Source organism: Gavia stellata, chromosome 1 (assembly GCF_030936135.1).
Source record: "Gavia stellata isolate bGavSte3 chromosome 1, bGavSte3.hap2, whole genome shotgun sequence".
Lineage (NCBI taxonomy): Eukaryota > Metazoa > Chordata > Aves > Gaviiformes > Gaviidae > Gavia > Gavia stellata.
The window spans coordinates 7869698-7890777 of record NC_082594.1 but is presented as its reverse complement, the minus strand read 5'-3'; the positions used below and the strand labels follow the sequence as shown (position 1 = coordinate 7890777).

The following is a 21080-nucleotide window of genomic DNA, read 5'->3' as shown; positions in this document are numbered from 1 at the left end:
TGACCGAATTAACATTTACTTGTCTTTGAGCAAGTGAAACAACTTTGGAGGGAAAGAATAAAATACATTGACTTCATAGCGCCTCCAGTTTAATGGTCTAATTACTCCTCTGGAAGATGTGGGCTCATGTTACCCAGAGAGAGAAGGATGGTGAATGCAGGTTCCCCTTCAGAGGTGAGCTGGAAGGTGATTTTGCCACTACTTTCATGAATGAAGGAGGCCCTAATTTACTCTTTTCCCTTTGCCACTGAAAAGCAATTTGGACCTCATTTTGTATCAAAAAATATTTGCTCAGCTTTAGCATAGTATTCTGAAGTCTTTTTAGACCTGGAATGTGGAGATAGCAAATTTTTATGCAGTGATGCAGCCAGCACTCCATTGAGAAATGCTCACAGGGCAAGGGAGACTTAAAAAATACCTTATTTAAACAATTACAATTCAAATAAAGGAACTATATAATTTAAAGAAATTGCTACATATATTGAAAACTTTCAAAAATTTACTACTGCCAAATGCACTAAGCATTTATATTTTAAATTATTGATTTCCGAATCTGAGGCAATTCTTAGCTGTAGGAGTGAATTTGTTACTAAAATTTCAAAACTAATACTAATTTCAAAATCAATAACTTGATATTATTATTATTATCATTATTATTATTATTAATATTATTATAATATTATCATCATCATCATCATCATCATCTATATAAAAGCTGAAGTATCATAAAACATATGAATGCTCACTGCATGGTATTGACTTGATATTCCTTAAAATATTCTTATCATTCTCTACATCCTCACCTTAGGAAAAAAACCCCATACAGTTAAAATTTCTCACATATCTACTCGAAGGTTGAGCCAACACCACCACTACAAAAAAGTGCCATTCTTTTCGTGTCTGATAAAATTCAGAGAGGTTAAGGATGCTTCACAGACAAACCCAATGCAGAGCGAGGAGAGAAGCAAAACCCCATTTGGTTTAATGCCTCCCAGAAAAGCCTCACCTCCTTACACACACTTTGAAAATGGGAAGTAGTTATTAGCTGATGGTAGCTCATCTCACAGGGTGTAGCTATATGGAGTTGAGGGAGGAGTAGCTAACACCCATTCAATTTGCACACAGACAGACTCAAGCATAAACTTTTAGAAAAGTCAAGTCTAAGTACACCTGTAACAGGAGGACCTCTCCTTTTTTTTTTTCTTTTTTCCTTCTTTTCTCTGAAAGCAGAATGATATCATGTTGCTGTATAATGCTTTTGGAGGTACAGCTGTTCTAAATCATTTATAATGAAATTATTTTCTGCAACATCAAGCCTTCGGTTATTGCTTGGCTAGCATAACTCAAGGCAAATTAACTCTCTTTTGCTAGGTAAGCCACACCTATAGTAATTTTGTAGAAAGTTTATGATCTTTCACTTCACATATTATTCCTTTTAAAATGCCCCCTGCATAAGATAGACCCTTCATCTTAAGTCACATCGTCTTCAAACAGAGTTAGGGACTGTGATACACAAATGTATGTCAAGGTAAAGCTGCTAGGTTGGGGATGAGCCCTTCCCTTTGCCAGTCACACCAGTATAAAACACAATTTAAGACACTTCTCCACCCATAAAAGACCATTTTGTACTTATCAGACCTGAGATTCCTACCTTAACTTACTGGAAATCAAGCACGACTTTACTAAAAGCAATAGATTTGAAATAGCGCAGAACAGACACAAGTGTGGGGTGACTCAGGCCAGTAGCTCTGCCAGATAAAGTCAGCAGTCACTGGCCAAACGCCCGGTTAGCAATCGATCAGCCGGTAGGCCCGACAAGCCCACGGTTTTGTTTAAATGCTTGTGTTTGATTGGGAGCTCGGGACAGCAAGGCGACAGCAGAGGAAGCAGACAGTTAAGTGCAGACAGGAGAGGGCAGGAAGGGGAGGGGGAAGGCAGGGGGTGGGCAGCAGGGTGGGCAAGGCGCTGGGGCTCGTAGGCGCTCCAGAAGGCTTCCTTGAAAAGGGCTCTCAAACTTGTGTCAAATTTTCTTGATTAACCTCTTCCACGGGATCTATAGGAACTACTATTTCCTTTTCCTATACCCCCCCTCCCAAAATCAAGTTGCGTCTCCCACCCTGCATTTCTTCTCCCTGTGCATTTCTCATCCAGCTCAATCCTCAGCTTTGGTATCCTTTGCTCTTACCACATTTTTCCATTCCTTCGTCCGTTCTCTAACTCCCCAGTTATCCTCAGTCTCTCTGCGTCTCGTCTCCCGCCACTGCCATGTACGATGCTTTCCTTCTGAAACTACACCCACTAGCAACCGAGCAATGAAACTCCCAGCGCATCCAGCCTCTGTCGGCAGCTCGGCTTGATCTGGGAGGCTCTGGCAGCAGCCTCTAATGGTGGCCAGAAGGAAAACTTCTGCTCACAGAACAAGTATTCATGTCTGCCCTTCAAAGCCAGAGGCCAAAGTGGGACAGTGGAGAGGCGAAGAATGAGAAAAACAAGGTGTAGGTAGCTGTGGGGTGTTGTGAGAGGAAGGTGTTTGGATAAAGAAAGGGGAAAGAAAAACAAAACCCTGTAAAGTCTGAGATGAATGAAGGCACCAGGAAGCTGCAAAGCTCCTCCCAGCTGCAGGGCTGCTCTGCAGGTAGTGGAAGATGCCCCAGGCCAGGCTCTGTAGGTGTGGTAGAGGGCAGGGATGGCTTCTCAGCCCTGACTTACCCTCCGAGCCCTCCGGTTTAGCTGGCTCCAGCACCGTGCGGGGGCTTGAGGCCCAGAGCCCGGAGGAAGAGCAGCTGCCTCGGCCCGGCCTCGGCGAGTCCAGCCTGGGGAAGGACGAGCCGCTTCCTTGGGACTGAGATATGCTTTGCCTGCTAAGTACACCAAACTACTCGGTTGTTCCTCACCTGTGCTTAAAATCCTCCCAACTGACACCAGCACTGTCTGAAGAGTATTCAGGTTTGTGCAGGAAAACCAGTTACAACAGATAACCCAGAAGGCAATTCCAGGTTGAGTATTTTTACAAGCACTTTTCATCTGGGGCTCTCAAAGTGCTTTGCAAATATGAACTCGTTTAAGCTTCACAACAACCCCCGTGAGGCAAAGATAATGATCACTATACCCATTTTACAAATGGGGAATCTTTAGCACAAAAGAAGAAAAGTGTTGCCACAGATCAGGCGTAGCAAGTTGAGAGCAAAACTAAGCAGTCCTGCCTCCCAGGCGCTTGCACTGACAAGTAGAAAACCCTCCCTTCCGCTCAGGTTTGATTGAGAATAGCTATTCCAAACAAAGGTGTAGCATTAAAAAAAAAAGAGGAGAAAACACGTAGTTCAAGTTCAGTAAGAAACTTCAGCAGCTTCAGAGCATCAGTACCATTAGGCTACACGCTTAGAGTTAGCTGCAACTTTGAGTAGAATGCAAATAGGTAAACAGAAAAAAAAAAGCTTGCTTTTTGTAATGGTATGATTCAGAGTAACATGCAGAATGGCATGATGTAAGCAACACATCCAAACAAAGTACTCGCACATCTTGCAAGTTTGATATTAAAACTCACGTGCCATGGGGCAATATATTTAAAACCCCTGGTCTAACATCTGCAGTAAAAGTGGAGTAAGGAATGTGACAACAGTGATGAGGTACTGTCAGGAAACATGGTTTGGCTAAAGTCTGAAAGTCCAAAGTGTTTATTCAAACCACAGCTGAGAGTTTTGACAGCGTATGAACAGACTGCCTCACCGTGTATTAGTGGTTTTGGATGTCAGAAGCAAAAAGTTGACCAAGCCTTTTCTTAGAAGTTTTAGAATCAGATCTGTGCTGGTTTTAAGGAACTTAATTTTTTTTCTGATAGCTTAAGTCAGTTTCTTTTTCATTCAAAATCTTATTTTCAGGTTTGGTGGGAATTGAAAGAAATGAAGAATTCAGCAATACCGCAGAAGGTTACACCTATCGAGTACAGAAACAGATGTGGAATATTTTTTCCTTGACTAACACTAGACTCCATAGAGAGCTGATGATTTCTAAGGTATGTAACCACAGAAGGCTTCTTACTCCGGATAAATTATCACTGAGCTATTTAAATTCGTAACTGCAGTAGCAGTGCAAACATGTTGATGAAATAATCAGTTGGATTTGGCTGCATGGTGCTGCTGCAGCTTTCTGAGGCAATTGTAATTTCAGGCAGGATTGGTACTAAAGGAACTCGTGGGAGAGAGCCCTGTTAACCAGTTCAGTACCATTGCATGAAATACCTAGTGCAAAGGGCATTATATAACTGCAGCGTATCTGAAGTCCTAATAACATGCTACTTTGCTTAAGTGTTATTCGCAAGCAGTGGTTTCAATTAGCGGAAAGCAGCTCAGAAACTTACAGGGGGAAGAAACTGATCTTTTGTGTTACAAAAGAAAACGTCTACAACAATGTCCATCACTGCTGTCTATAAGGAGGCCCCTAAAATTCACCAGTTTCAAAGACCACAAGCCAGAGAGGTACCTTTTTCTTCCCATTAAATTCTAGTCTCTTTACCTGAGAATTCAGCTGTTAAAACATAATTTCTCTTTCCTTTCTTGCACCGCAGAAGAGAATTTTTACAGCCTACTGAATTATTTTCAAAATAGGAAAAGCAGAAATATAATCAAATTCAGAGACACGCTGGGGCTGCAATAAGGAATGCAAACTTCACTTAAGAAAAAGAGAAAAAGAAGGATTCAGCTAAAGAAAAGTGAAGCGGTGAGGGCAACAGAAAAGATAATTACATGGTAACATATTCCATTGATGAAAAGACATATAAATTGATAATTTAAAACTTAAGCCATGGTAAGACATGTTCAACCTTAAAAATAATGTATGAAAATCAGATTTTGATTTTGTGACCTGCCTTTTTTCGTGTAGATGCCCTGTGGTAATTCTATCTTCTTTATTCCACAGTAGTTCAAAAAATGATACACAGAGATACACAGACAAACAGAGTTAATAAGATCAAACTTCCTAACACAAACCAGGACAGAGTGAGCAGTCAATAATTCATGATCTAATTTGTGACTATCTGCAAAGCAAGCATGTTTTGCCTAATGGGGTGAATGTCTCTTTATTAACTTACTGCTAAATTATGTACTGAACTAATAGCATTGTCAGAGGCCTGTAAACAGTGCAGATATGAATCAGTGTTTTGTGGCAGCACTGTAATTATAATAACATCCTGAACAAGCTTTATGCCATTGCAGTGCACATAGACCTGGTACTGATAGGCTTAATACAAGATCAAAAGTTAACAAACAGGGACTTAGGCAGTGAATCACAAAGCAGACACACTTCTGTTTTGATATTTAATGATGGTGAAATAAAGCCAGTTGCCCAAGCTGGTTTAGAGACACATGACACACTTGTAAAGAACATGATCTCTCCTGGGAATAGCTTTTCACATTAATCTGAAAAAGCCCCTAGTTTTTTTTCCTGTTATCACTCTCAATTCACTACTTCTTAGTGAGCAATCCAGAGCTCCAAACAGATAGCACCAGGCAACAACCCTGTGCCTGCTGCTGGTGGAGGGATTTAGGTTTCAGACTTTCTATCAGAGGCAAAGCACTGCCAGCGCAGCCCCTGGGGCAGAGGCTGAAGGGGGTCCTTTATCTAGCTGACTCCCAAGTGGGGACTCGCTTCTGTTTCCTCTCCTCCATTTCTTCTGTCCTCTGAGTCTCTCAGGTAAACTGCACGCAATAGTTTTAACAGTGTGTTTCTTAATTCCAGTTTTCAAGCTTTGAATGAATAGCATGAAATTGTGATATTTCCTCTCTGGTTCATCTTTAGTGAAACACAGAAATTTTTTTTTTTTTTTTAAATCTGATCAGAATGCAATCTTTATCTTTAAATTCATTTTCTTAGTTTTATTTTTTATTAACAAAATATGCATGAGAAGAGTCTTATCTTCAGAGTTCCTCTCTTGCTACAAATACCTAGCAAAATTTATAATCCTTTGACACATCAGTGGGTTAGCTGATAACTGAAAGGAACACAAATCTAATTTGTTTAAAACCTTTGCTGGTAGGCATTTAACTGAAGCCTGTAAGGCACAGAAATAGGAGAGAAGGAATCACTATTCTATTCCAAGCTTTCTCCCTGATTTACTAGATGACTGAGGGCAAGTTATTTCGGTTCTTGTGTCCTCCCATTAGCATGTGTATTATGTTCCTTTCCCCACACCAAATCACTCTGAGAGCTGGGGGGAAAAAAATCCAATGGGGCTAACTATTATGGTGATGGTAGAACAACACAGCATGCCTTAAAAATGCTGCAGTTTCACAATCCGAAACCTCTTGACAATCAGTAATTAGAGTAGTATCAGGAAAGACACATTTACAAAGGAAAGATAAACACTGCACAGCCTTAGTAGTTTTTAACCTATGATATTCAGATAGCTGGGGGTACGTGTGCTCTTTCTGATTAGCCCGACAAAGGTAACTTGCAATCGATCTGCTTTTCTCAAGGTGTTTAAGTTCTCCTTACAAATATCCACACTCCTAAGGAAAAGAAAAAAAAAAAGGTTCAAAAATGAAAACAGACTGGAAACCAGTTTCCTAGAAGAAAGAATGAATGAAAAAGCTACAGGTCCGGGCAGTTTACCAGGACAGCCTGCCTCCAGGCACAACCACTTTCTTCCCTTTTGACTCACCCCTCATATAAACCTTCTTTCCTTTTGAGCACAGCTCAGCCTCAGATACCAAGATAACCTTTGGTACAACATTAACCCTTGAAATTCAAGCTCAAGGTCGTGCAAATTTATCTCACAGTACTGCAACTAAACTTATTCATATTCAGTCCCATATGCAGTAACTGATTTTTGAAGCAGAGGTTCAGGAAGAAAGATTCCTATGACCATGAGATTGGTATAAAACATAAGATTTTAGTCCTTGTTCTATCCAAGACTCTTTTATTTGTTTTTTAGATTCCAAGACCTTTTAAAATCCACATTTTCAAACTTGCCTTCACAAAAAGGAAAAGCATATTTTCTGAAAGCAATAGATGAAGAACTCATACGAGCCACTCATTCCTGTAGACACAGTTTTGAGAAAAATACCTCCACCATAAGATTGGAATTGGACTGTGAGAAACTATAAACAGAAAGAATGATTTTTGACTCAAAACAGTTTTGGTTTACAATTGCAGAAAATAAATTCATATTTGAGAAGTCTCTGCTCTTTTAAACTTGGTCATAATTGAAAGCTTTTAATTATTCTTTTACTAATTTTTTTTTTCATTCAAGTTATACCACTACACTGTGCTTCTAGTTCCATAAGCTGATCACTCTTGTTTTCACAGAGTATGATGAATTTTTTAGATGTGTGTTGCCTTTTAGAAGCTAGATTTTCACTTATGATCAATAAGTGTCAATAAAAGGAACTGCTGAGATAGTATATTGAAGTTCTTTGTTTTATCTAGGCGATTGAGCCAACCACTGTCATTTTTTTCTGACACAAACTCAAATAAAACAAAAAAAGGCACTGAGCCATAAATTACTGGAATTCTCTTTCTTCCAGAGAGCAAAAGAAGTCTAAATTCAGAGGTTCTTTATTAAAAAGTAGATGTTTGCCCATGGACAACTGACATTTGTGAGACAGAAGCAGAAGTTTTTATGCATCAAAAGTCTTAAAAGATCAAACTGTGGAGAGAAATTCTCCTTCAACTCAGTAGGAATGGTTACTACTTCTGGAGGCTTTATATTCTCTCTCTGTCACTGACTTGAAACTCAAAGCTTCAAAGAAACATGGCATGCAGCACTCAGAAAGAAACTAATTTTCAGCTAGTCCCAAGTTTATTATAGTCACGTTTAGCTAAAGTAGTCAAATCCAAAATTAATTCTTTTGTATTCCATGAAATGATTTACTATATGTTATTTACTATATATGAAATTATTTTTTATCTTTTATATGGACATCATAAAGGATTCCACAGCTTCCTGTACTGGGCAAGGTGAAGAACTTGTGCCAATGTACTTACCTAAAATGTCTTCTAAAACATGAATTGTGCAGTGTATTGGTTCTTATACTAGTTCTAGAAGTCAGTGCATTTCAGGGAGGGTAGTATGTAAACATAGTAGTTATTACTTCCTCAAGGGGGGCAGTGGAGAGGGAGGTGCTGATCTCCTCTCTGGTGATCAGCGGTAGGACACGAGGAAATGGGATGAAGCTGCATCAGTGGAAGTTCAGATTGGACATTAGGAAAAGGTTCTTCATTGAGAGGGTGGTGTGTCACTGGAACAGGGTCCCCAGGGAAGTAAGTGGTCACGGCACCAAGCCTGTCAGAGTTCAAGGAGCAGGGAGTTGGACTCGATGATCCTTATGGGTCCCTTCCAACCTGAGATATTCTATGATTCTAAGATTAATATTTGAAAGTTCAAGAAGACTTTCAAAACCAGGAATGTTTTATTAAAATGAATGTGGTCTAAACTGGTTGATAACTTTTACTATTTTTAAGTATTGCTGTAGAGATATGCGACATGGTACAAAACTGCACTATGCATTGTACCTACTTTCAATAAAAGTACTGTTCTCCACTAAAGGAAAAAAACCCAGGAACTTAATCACCTTTGTTCCAGTGTCACACACAGGTTTTATATATAAGTATAATCTACAGAATCAGTTTGGAAGGGACCTCTAGAGGTCATCTGGTCCAAGCTCCTGCTCAAAGCAGGGCCAACTTGAAAGTTCAATCACATGACTCAGGACTTTGTCCAGATGAACTTTGAAACCCTCTGAAGACAGAGGTCCCATAACCTCACTGGACCACCAGTTACAGTGCCTTACTACCCTCATTAAAAAGATTATTTTTTTCCTCAGACCCAGTTGAAATTTCCCTTACTGCAACATGTGACTGTTGCCTCTAGTCCTTCCTCTGTGCATCTCTGCTGACTTCCACACTGGCTTTCATTGCTGCCAGGGCACACTGCTGACTCAGGTGCAAATTACAGAATCACAGTATCGTTTCAGTTGGAAAGCACCTCTTGAGATCACTTCATCAAACCCTCCCTGCAGAAGCAAGGTTAGTTAGAGCAGGTTGTCCAGGAACATGTCTGGTCAGGTTTTTAACATCTCCAAGGATGGAGACTCTACAACTTCTCTGGGCAACCTGTGCCCAGAGTCAGTCACCCTCACAGTAAAAAAGGGTTTCCTGATGCTCAGATGGCATTTCATGTGTTTTAATTTGTGTCCATTGCTTCTTGCCCTGTCACTGGGCACTACTGATAAAAGTCTGGCTCCTTTGCCTTCATTCCATCCCATCAGGTATTTATACTTGATATTTATGTACTTATAACTGTAAATTACCCAGCAGAACTCCTAGGTCCTTCCCTACAAAGCTGTTTTCTAGCCTGCCAACCCCCCCCCTCCCCTGGTACAATAGAGAGTTACTCCTTCCCAGGTGCAGGAGGTTGTATTTGCTTTTGTTTGACTTACGTGAAGCTCCAGTTGACCTACTCCTCCACTTGTCAACCCATATACACACGTAAAAGATTTGCAGGGGTCTGTAGCATTAAGTCCATTTCTTGCAGGTTGCTTTCACAATCTCACTACTTGAAGAACTTCAATCAGCTAAGTTAGATCAAAGGGACTTCATGTAAAATGCAGGAAAAGTCATTTTAGAGGCTTTTATGATTTAAAAACAGACAGTAGATTTAGAAGCCAGTTCAAACAGTCCACACTGCTATGTAATATAAAGTATCTGCAGACAGAGTCTGAGGCATAAATGGCCACCAGAAAGTATACAGGTTTTCTGTTCATAAACACCAATCTCCCATTCTCAGGCTATTGCTATTCTTGGCAGATGTTACTGCATGTTGTTGAGCTTTTGTTCCTATAGAGTGGCCTTAGCTGATAAACTCTCTGTATGTAAAATTAATTATCATGTAATTCAGTGGAGACTGCCCCAGGATAGCTCTTCTATTCAGTGGCATATCAGTAACAATCACTGATACATACATTTTCAGGTGTTCCTGAAACAGGACAGGATTGTCCTTGCTAACATTGCAGCAAAGTGAAACCCACTTGCCAGATAAAACAAGGAAAGGAGGAATCTTCCCCTAGGAAAAACGTGAAATAAAATAAAGTCTCACCATCAAAACCTACAAAACTGTTTATATGGAATTCCAGACAGAATTTTTTCTTGGAAATCATGGTGAGATCTTTTGAATTATTTCTGCCATTTGACTATAAAATACTGAAAAAGATATGTTCTATAACATTAAAGCATCATGTAATTATGCAGCCCGTGTTTGACTGTAAGAGTGGGAGAGATGGGTCAGTGCAAATTCTCATGTGCTACAAAGTTTTAGAAGAACTTGTGGGAAACTGAGGCAGAAAAAACACCCGTTTGACTATTGAGAAGCATACAGCACTTCAGATACTCTGTACAATAATTGATACCATGTGATATTCAGCTAAAAAAATTGACATTTTCCTATTATTTAGTGTAAAACCCATAGGATTAAGTCAACCCATTTCCCTAGTAGCAGTTTCAGAGACATATTTCAAGGTGCTTGCAGTTTTCTTTGAAGTAAAAAAGTTCTGCAGATCCAATTTGAACTAATTGCATTCAGATAGTCAGTATTAACAAGAGAGGAATTTGGTGTAAACTATGTTTACAAATGAGAATAGGAAAAACAACCATGCCAAATATATGCTTAACAACTATAACATTTTACTTCAAAATGTACTAATAAATACTGTACTCTAAGAATATTATCTAAGTCTTAGCAATATGATAACTATACTTGTACTACTAAACTTTTATTACAAAACACAAAGTTTGCCAGGTCTAATCTTAATATTGATTAATGAATTGCATTAGTATGCTATCTTTTGTGGGTTTAGAAGGTCTTTCTAAGACCTTTAAAACACAGTAATTACTAAATAATCATGAGTTAAATTTACAGTAGTTAATTAGTATAGCAATGAGTTACGAAATACTTGATTTCATACAAAGATAGCACGACTTCTGTCTTCTTAAGGGCTTAAACTAGAAAAGCTTTCAAAAGTAATTAAAAACTCTACAAAAAAATATTATTATTTTTTGCAAGGGATTCTTTCTTATTTGTAGAAAGGCAGATGCAGGTTTAAGATCCCCTTATGCTGTTCACCGTGTCAAATTTGATCGCATGATTTCCAAATACTGTTGTTTCCTCATGCTCTGTTTTGCATGAAGCTCATCTGGCCCAATGGAGACATTTACAATATAGATCAATACAGCTGAACTAGTTGAAGAAACTCCTTTTCATTTGAGTCACCAGTGAAAATATAGGCCTTTTTAAGATGTGATTCTTCAGTCCTATTTTAGACATTGACTTTAGGATGAAATGAATCACAACCTAGAAATGCTTGGGTTTTTCTTCACTGACTATTAGGAGACTCTAAGATGACGAGCTTAGGGGTAGATAGCTGCATTTTAGTCATAAAGTTATGTGAGATTATTCCTACTCCTTTTGTCTACAGTCTTAATTAGACTGTAAATTCTTCAGGCACTGCCAACCGCCATGACTCCTCATCACCATCACAGTAAAAATAAGAATAGTTTCCGAAATCAAATTACCTAGTATAAGAAATATCTGAAACTTGCTCTAAAAAATGGCTTACTCCCCCTACTTTTAACTTTGAATTAAAGGAAAAGGCTTTGGTAAAAAGTTATTGTTACCATCTGGTCACATTTCACGAATTTTAGACCATCTGTTTTTGGCAAAGGCTCCCAGTTCTTAGATTCCAGTGCTGAGACCATGAAAGCTGTAGAATTTTATCCCAAGTCTTTCCAGCTAAATTGCCTTTTTGGAGCATCAGCAGGCTTCACGACTGACAGACAGAAGCCTTTCTGCATTCAGTCCATAAGGAAAGAGAAGCACAAGCACTTCTGTGGTTGCTCTTGTTTGAGAGATGTGCTACCACATATTTGAGAACCACAAGTGACTTGTGTGTCTGTCTCAGGAGCTACAGCAATAGACTACTCTGGAGGTGACTCAGAACGTAGAGCATAGGCATCACATCCTCACAGAGCAAAAAAATGTTTGGAAACAGAGGTAAGAACACCTCACTACTGCAGTCAAGTAACAGGGAGTGTCTACAAATAGCTATGACTATTTAGCAATGGCTCTGTAGTTTGGGAAGTCTTGACAGCCATAATGTATAACGCCAATGCATAGTTCTTCAGCCATGAACATACAAAGACCAAGCAGAGAAGGCTTTCATGCTGATATGCCTGTTTCCTCCTCCTGTCCCCATCTTGCCTTTTGCACTAAATGAAATGACTGGTACAAAGATGTAGGTGGCACCAGCAAATGCCTTTTATACAGGACTTAATTAACCTTATTAATTGGTTTAAGCTACTTAACTCAGTCCTCCTACCTTAGCAGAAAGGAGACTCCAGTCATGCCATTTGCTTTCCCTGACCCCATGAAAGACCCAGTTTGCATTTGACTCCTCAAGAATAATTTATAATAATGATGCATTTTGTTTCCAAACATAAATAATAAGTTAGTTTTTACCTGAGTCTTCCATCCTCTGCTGCAGCTCCTCCTGGTATAATCTTAGTAATGAATATCCCAGGATCATCCCCAATGTGTGGGTTATCTGTTCCTCCAGCAATACTGAACCCCAGGCCAGAATTCCCCTGAAAAAATAAAAAAAAGTAAATGCATCACCAGATGCTAGATTTCTACAGAATTTATTTGCAGAGCATCAGCAAAGTATCCTTGCTTCTTAAGGAAAGCACTTTATTTGGCAACATCATACTTGAAGGTGGGTGACTCAGTCAGAAAAAATTAATTGTCAGTTAAAGAACAGAGGCTGCGAACACAAAGATTTCCCAGAGTTAATGGCAGAGTTAATGGATGCTCCTACAGAAACAGGATTTGACCTAAATTTAATTGTTTTCAAAAGCAGTCACATAAATTAGCATCTGAACTCCAATATGAATTTATCCAAGTCAATGACAGCTAGAGGCTAAAAGCACTTCAGAGCTTTGAAAAACGACTTTAAAAACCACCATCATTTATAAACAGGAACAGTGAGTAACATTTAGCTCTGAAGTATTTTAGTACACCACTTTCTGTTGAAAAGTGATCATTGCTCAGATTCACATGCTTTAAAAAACCCCAAATCCACAAAAAACCGCCTATTTCTTTTGTCTTACTGATTTGCTAGAATGAACTATTTGAAAGACACATTATCAGGGTCTACTCAATAATTCTACTTACTGCTTTTACTGCTTCTGAAGATATCATGAAAGATAAATAGGCATGTACACATATACAAACTCTTGCAAATTAAGTCACTGTTTTTCATGTACAATTCAAACCCACAATTCTAACCCTTTTTTGGAAGTATATATTACTTATTATGCTTTTCTGTATAAACTAACATTAATTTTTGCAAGGGATATTTGTAGAAAGGTAGATGCAGGTTTAAGACCTTCCTATGCATGGGGCGGGGTTAAAATTCAATGCAATACTCGATCCTTTAAGTGTTTCTCATACCAAATTATTTTTATAATTAGGTATTTAGGCTTATCACAGTGATACAATGCTGTTGGTATTGCAGAATATGTACATGCTGTGAATGAAATATGTTCAGGGCACTAAAAATACTTTTCTCTTATTTCATCAATGTCTCAGATTATTGGGAGTTTGTTTCTTTCACTGCTGCTTGTGGACAGCTATCCGGTTCAGTCCTAGTGAGAAGAGTTACTAATAAAAATGGCACCTCTGTACTTTTTTTTTTATAATTTAAATCAAATCTCATTTCTGCGTTTTTGAACTGCACTTCAATTGTAGATCAGGCATGCCATGCATTTTGTGTGCGAAAGCCTGCATGTTGCCTGCCTGCAGCATGTCAAATTCTTAATTCTTTTATCAGTATTCTACATTCACAAGCGATGCAGTTCTCATTACTCAAGAGATGTATTTGCAATCTGCAGCTCTGCTATCAGCACATAATTGTGAATAAATTTTCAGTACTGAACTAATTTATAATCCAAGGAGAAGGATTTAAGACTACACACATCTTAACGCTTCTCAGCTAGCTATAATATGAAAAACATTGTAATGCTGAAACACTCTGCATATATTTTCTGTAGAGTTAATAAACATCTCCAGGCCAGCATTATAAATCTTTGATTTAATCTCCCTTTCATCATTAGGATCATCTCAGATTCAGGTTATTTTCCCAATATTTTAACACATGCCTAGTTATATAGTGCACTTTACACCACCATGCACTCTAAAAATACTTTAAGAATATTTTCCTGTAAGTTCTTCTATATGTCATATTATTAATGAAGCTAATCTTCCAACACATAAGAATGAAAAAATGTATACTTATACACACTTCAGGAAACCTGTAACAAAAGCCTTAATGCACTACTAAAACCAAGGACAAATTTCTAGAAAGTTTGAGTAAGCAATACTTGATTTTTAAGGAAAAAAACCCCACTATTTTAAAAACTACTAATTTAAAAAAATTAAAATAAAAATGTTGGGTTTATTCTTAACTCCAAAGAGATTTAAAAAATATGCAATAACCTGTGTTTATGAATAGAGGTGGATTTCCAAATCCCCCAAACCTATTCTTAGTAGGGAAAGAGGAAGAGTAGGGTAGCAAGGAGAAATCTGGACATAATTTTTAGTTGGTTCAGGAACACAAACAGCTATATCATAATAAAAAAAAAATGCCTGAAGAGCTTTAAAAACCATCAAAGCTTGCTTGTTATGTGGGGTGTGCTTAGCTGTTACAGTTCTTTGCATAAAGTTCATTAGATTTCTTAGCAGGAAATAATTTCTGAAAAGGTTTCACACTTTGCTTGTACTCTTTTCTTCCTACCATACTTTTTTCCATTAACTTTTTAGAGCTAAAAAATATAGCAGTGCTAACTGTAAGCAGTCATGTGGTAAAACTGGTACAGACTTCTCAGAGGAATCAGTGCTAGCCCTTGACATTTATCCATAAATGTGCATCTGTTATACTGCAAGACTATTCCAATTCTGCCCCTTAGGAATAACCTTTTAAAGGAACAGGGCAGCACTCCTCACTGGCACTTTTGTATCCAGAAAATTATTCTGGCTGCAGTCCTTGACTTGATCAACAGGATCTACAAGCTGTCAGACACTAGCTGCCTCAGCAGCTAGGTATAACCCTGCAAGGCTTTACTGCACCAGAAACTGCCCTGCAAAAGCTAAGTGCAATTACACATTTTTTTTCACTGTGGTTCTTCAAGGGTCTTCATTGCCTACATGGAAAAATCTTCTGTCTTTGTACTTCAGCTCATGGCCAACAAGGCTAAAAGCATGGCTACCATCACTCATGGGCAATGGGCCTTTTAAGAACCTTGGGTTGAAAAATAAACTAATAGGAACATTCTGGTTAAAAGCTACTGTACTTCAGTTCTGAGCAGCGATACTGATGTACAGATCCCTCCTCGCCCTCATGCTTTGTCCTGTCTTACTAGTGTGCATATGGATGTTGTATTAAAAACTCATCGTAGTTGACGAGCTGTAACTCCAAGTTCCAATTAAGTACTGTCTACTAGCACAACACTTCCTGGACCTTTCTACAAGGGTTAGCTCCCCACCCTTTACTTTTTGCATCTCCTTTGTCCCCATCCCAGGAAAAAGGGGTGCGTTAATCATCTTCACAGCTTTTCTTGGCATATCTCTGTCTCCCTGTCATTTCACATTAACCAATGAAAATGTCTGCTGTCCCTCAGCCCAAAACAACAGCTGAACCATCCCTTAGCCACTGCATTTTCCAAGGTGGAACACTCACGCTTTCTCTCATGCTGACTCGCATGTTTGGGAGTGGTTCCCCATGAATATCTGTCAAGTTAATTCACTGCCCTCTTTCTGTTCCAAGCCTTACTTCTCTTGGATGCTTACAAAGCAAGTTAACAATGAGCTCAAAGGCCTGGTGACAATGCAGTTAAATGTTTAATAAGAACAAATAGTAGCTGATACAGAAGAGAAGAGGTATAAAGCAACAGAAGTCTTCTTCCTTTGGGATACTCCATTGATACTTTTTAACTGAGATTCATATTTAGGCCTAAATATGCTGGGCTGCTTTGTTTCAGGATTCTTTGGTAGAAGAGATTTAGCCAAAAATCCCAAAACATATGTAGGGGACAACAAACTCTGAACAAGTCGCAAACCTACTAACTTTAATGGCATTGTTCAAACATCATTATTCTCATGTCCAAATATATAAGGGTCCAGATACAAATTGTTTTATGATGAATTCATATTAGCTAAATTATCTCTTGACCTAAATATTGCCATCTCTTTGTCCAAGTTCTCAATTGCTACTAATATAAACCCCTCATGTAATTAGTTACTGACTATACAGGGAAGATTTTCATGGAATCACTCAGCAATAGATGCATGAATGTATTTTTTAATTGTTAGTTTAGTTTCTTACTAGCTTCCCTGCCTTTTGTTGCAAGGCCTCAGTCATGCACACAGCCTGACAAAAGGCTTAGCATACTACAACATGCCCGGTTTGGCTTAAAAAAACGTTGCCTCAGCTTCCTCCTATTCATGCTGGATATTTCATGCTTCTCAGGGATTTACCATGAAGCTCAAATTTCTCTCTTGGCTCAGCTTTACTTTTCAAACAGAGAAACTTAGGTCAAACTACCAAATCAAAATAATCTCTCCCAGCCCAGCCCCAGAGGCCTCCTTCCTCTTCTCCTCTGAAGGGAAGGTCAGTACTTCTTCTTAAAGTTTACTACACAAGCCTGCCTCCTTTATGCCTTTCTCAGACGAGGCTTTGCACCTCCACAAGGATCGGCTGAGTTCTTCATAGCTCAGCCCGAGCAGGGAAGAGGTCTGGGTGTAATTCTTCTGGCTCTGGGGAGGCAGGCAACCTCCAACAGAGACATAGTATCACTTCAGATGACTGATGTTACACCTTCTGCCAACATTGAAACACAACACTTAGGGTTGGAATAAGATGATGGATGATTCACATGCCAGGAAAAGAAAATAAAACTTGCAAGTTTTGGCCAGTTTGAACCTCTTGCCTCAAGACTTGTTATACTGCCAACATAAAGATCACAAAAATAAAGTAAGAATCCCCAGCAGGTAATGGTTTTGGGTAGCCAGAAGGCCATGAGACCCATCCTTCTTCTTACTTAGCCCTCCATCTTGCATTCTTCTCCATTTACACACCACTATGAGCAGCCATATAACAGGCTGCATCTTCACAGGTTGCAGCATTTTTATCTTGTCAGAGAGTAATCCTCAGAAGTCCTCCACGCTGACTTCCATGGAAACAGAGTTAAGTCAACACTGAGAACTTCTGAAGTTATTTTCCCATGACATTACAGCTCTCCATGGATGATAGCCTTCCATACACTTCTACAAATGATTTCCTCCTTATTGTGTCTCAATTATTCTTTTTTTCTGCTCAAGAGCTGCATTTTGCTTTAGAGCAGAGTTTGATTACGAATGAGGTAAAGACATTGAGTCTTTAACAAAATCAGAGATTATAAGACTAAGAAGCAGAAATGAGATCAGAAATGCACATCAAGGGCCGACTGAGTTTTTCCCTATATAAGGGCCAAGTGATTTGTATTTTATCACACCAAGTAAGCACACCACAATCACATAGCGATTGTTTTCTGTTTTAATTTCTTTTCTTTTTTTTATTCTAATCAGTAAGGTGACAGCAGAACTCAGTGTTTGACACCAGCTTCACACAGACTTTTTTTGAATTACTTAATTACTTCAGTGCTCCTAAAAGAATTTCTGATAATCTTCTAAAGTGACATGATTTTGAAGCTCTCTGGCATTTAAGTTAGAAAAATAATAGATGTGAATTGCACAGAATTCACTTAACTGTTGCTGCAACCTCACCCTGTACCAGGAAGCCTGTTTCACAGAGTCCATCAGTCAGCAAAAAGTCCAAGAGAGAATGAAGAACTGTATAGCAGAATAGTTTCCAGGGGCTGAAAGATGTTTCAGGTGACAATATGTACTCCCACAGCCTCTATTGCTGAAATGATCTTTGTATTTATCTTTTTTTTTTTTTTTTTTTTTTACTTACAGGTTTAAGGGAGTAATTTTGCTCAGCTCTTAAGGAATATAAGCTAAAAAAGCCGTAATGTGCTGAACTATGCAAATAGTAAATAAATACTAATATGTAAATAACAGAATTGACACAAGTCAAACCTACAGTGCTTTCCACTGTTTTCAAGGGTTTTGCCCAAGTAAGGACATCAAGTTTCCATCATATAAGATTGTTTTCCTGCTTCACAGATGACCTAAATCCAAACACAGTACCACAAAAATATGTGATGACTCTTCCATTAGGCCCTAAGAAATGCTGCTTATCAGTAAATACAGGGGAAGTTAAGAGTGGTCACAGTGTATGTGTTTGTGGATGAAGCATTCAAGTCCATTCATGAGATCATGTAAAAGAGAATCAAAATTCTTGACCCTCGCTGCCTTTGTGAGCTCAAACTTGTTGCTGTTTGTGGAAAGTTTTATTGCTTGGGGAAGAGAGGAGAAAGGGAAAGGGCACTAATAATACACATCTGCAAAGTGCTGCAAACTTCTGAACAAAAATGATAAGGAAAAATGGTTCATTAGGTAATAAATAATCTGTGATTTGTGATCTTGTAATAGTTCTTCTTCTGTTCTACTATAAAATTTTGAGACTTCAAAGAAAATCTTCTCTTGCCAAACCACATGTTCATAAGAAGCAGAATTCTGTGTATTAAAGAAAACCCAAACAGAAAACACTGCCTATGTTAACTATTCTTAATTGTGTACCTAAAATACTTATAATTTTATCTCAAGATGTTTGTTTTGCTTTTTTGCTGTAAGGCTTCCTACTCTACTCTGGTGTTCACAGACAAATTTGTGGAATGCTTTTCTCTCTCACATCTTGTACAGGTGGCTTTAAAGTTTGAATTACTGTCTAAATTTGCAGTTTTTGCCAGAGCAAGTTTAGTCAAGAGAAAGCTCACAAAATGATAGCTGACTTATTCCTAAATACATGCTATATTTTTTTCTGTCCTCCTTTATTACAAATGTAAAAGACCCTATCAACTTTGTTACTTGATACTCCTTATAAAGTGGTCTGCTGAATTTTACAATGGGAATTACCCTTTAGCTTTTTAAGAGCACTAATGATCTGTAGGTTCATTAAATCCTCATCTTTCTTTAATCTAAGCAATGTTGGTTTTCTCTTTGTGCAAAATTTCAAAAAACTTTAATACAAAGGTAAGTTATATCCTCTGAAATCAGTGTAGACCTGGTGTGCATTTGACAGAATTTCAGAATTTAACATACATGCATCAAAATCCTAAAGCTTTTCAGCTTTGGCTGCTACAGGCAGGGCACCTTCTCACTCTGGGTATGTAATGCACACTTTTCTGATGGTGATGTTGGCTTAGGAATTATGCTATTTTTGTTAAAAAGTTGATTTACTTGGTTTTGCTTTTCAAGTCTAATGCAGCACCTTTCTGTAAGTAAAATGTTGCTGCGAGGAAATGTAATCCATAAACCACTGTTGAGTTTATTTCAGTGGAAAAATATGTTCCTTACTGGAACTATGAAACATACTCCGAGACACATAATTTGAAGTCATATTTCTGAAACCTTATAAAAATATGAAACTAATACATGTTTTCTACAGATACTCAAAACAGTTTGGTGGGGATACTCAGCAAATTTTTATTATGTCCAAAATTAATCTCTCACAGGGTACCTTTTAATAACAAAAACAGTTTTGCAAAACAGCAATCCCTGAGTCCTGACTAAGGCTGCTACCAGCTTTGGATCCCCTTAGGGTTCTTCCCTCAGGATACTTCCATTTCAGATGAAAAAAAGAAACACCTTCTCCCATGAGACAAAAAAACCCCACCTCCTTCCATAAACTACATTCACCCTTGTTCTACGATAGATAATAGGCTTCTCCAAGAACTACTCAATAGCATGAGAAAGTGAAAGCTGAGAATGAGTCAAGCTTTGAAAACTGTGGGGAATTAAGTTTTTTGGCAAGAGACAGGGGAAAAAACCCACTAGGAGCTGTGGGGCAAGCAGAGTGAATCAAGTAACATAGTCTACAAATGAGACAAATTATTGAAAACTCTGACCCTAATTGACAGTCATGGGAGGATTAGATACAGACCAGGATTTGCTACTGCTCTGAAGTAGTCCTTCATAGGCTTTCTCTTTTTCTCTGTGCTAAAGCAGATAAGATTACTTAGTTTGGCACCTAAGATGGTTATATGGAGGGAATACCTCTAGATATACCAAGCCCAAGAAGAGGATGATCATCTGAGATTGCTGGAAAGATCAGTGGGTGCTAAGTACTTCTGCAAACTTTCTTCAATAACATTTTTCTCCACAAAGTACTTCTCACCTAGAAAATACAGCTCTCCTTTATTCACTTGACAGTGAAGCGATACAGAACTTTTTCTGCCTTTCACTCAGCCATGCTTAGTTTAACAGCACATATATAGTGGGGGTGTTTTACCCATCACTCAACAATGCCAAGTTCAACAGCGCACAGCCACATTGCAAACAACAGCTTAACAAGTTAATGCTTCATCCCACTGAAATGAACAGGTGATTTTATAATATGCAAAACACTTCCATCTAATCAGGATTTTGATAGAAAATGTTTGTTAAACCCACCTACTCAAGGCTCTAAGATCTTGAAGACAAGACAGGATTCTGCTTTGCAATTCTTTCACAATCTGGCATTTATACTAGCATTTTTTTTTTTATATTCTGAAGAAAGAATGATACTTGCTAAGTAACCAAACTGTTTCCTGCCATAGAGTATGTGGTACTTTGGCCATCTCCCACTCTAATACTAGACCTTTCTAATCCTGCCACATCTAATCCTTATAATCCTTTAAACTTAAATCATTCCAGCAGTTTTCAGGTATTGGCACATGCTATACTATACTGTACTTTTCTTCTACTGTGTTTTATCCAAAGCTCAAGTTTCCAAAGCCTAAACATCAAAGCTACATTTCTGTCTCATTCAGAGAACAGAGACATTTACATATTTATCAGAGTGCTGTTGAACTCTTTTGTACTTTCAAACCTACTCAAG

General features: G+C 38.3%; 1 protein-coding gene across 7 annotated transcripts in view; it reads right to left on the bottom strand.

Moving 5' to 3' along the window:
• DLG2 (discs large MAGUK scaffold protein 2) overlaps window positions 1–21080 on the bottom strand; it is a 660722-nt gene that overhangs the window by 338406 nt on the left and 301236 nt on the right. For all 7 annotated transcript variants that reach the window (XM_059823460.1, XM_059823481.1, XM_059823437.1 and 4 more), the window contains one exon: window positions 12506–12630. In XM_059823460.1, the coding sequence (XP_059679443.1) occupies window positions 12506–12630 (125 nt within the window). The remainder of the gene's footprint in view (window positions 1–12505; window positions 12631–21080) is intronic.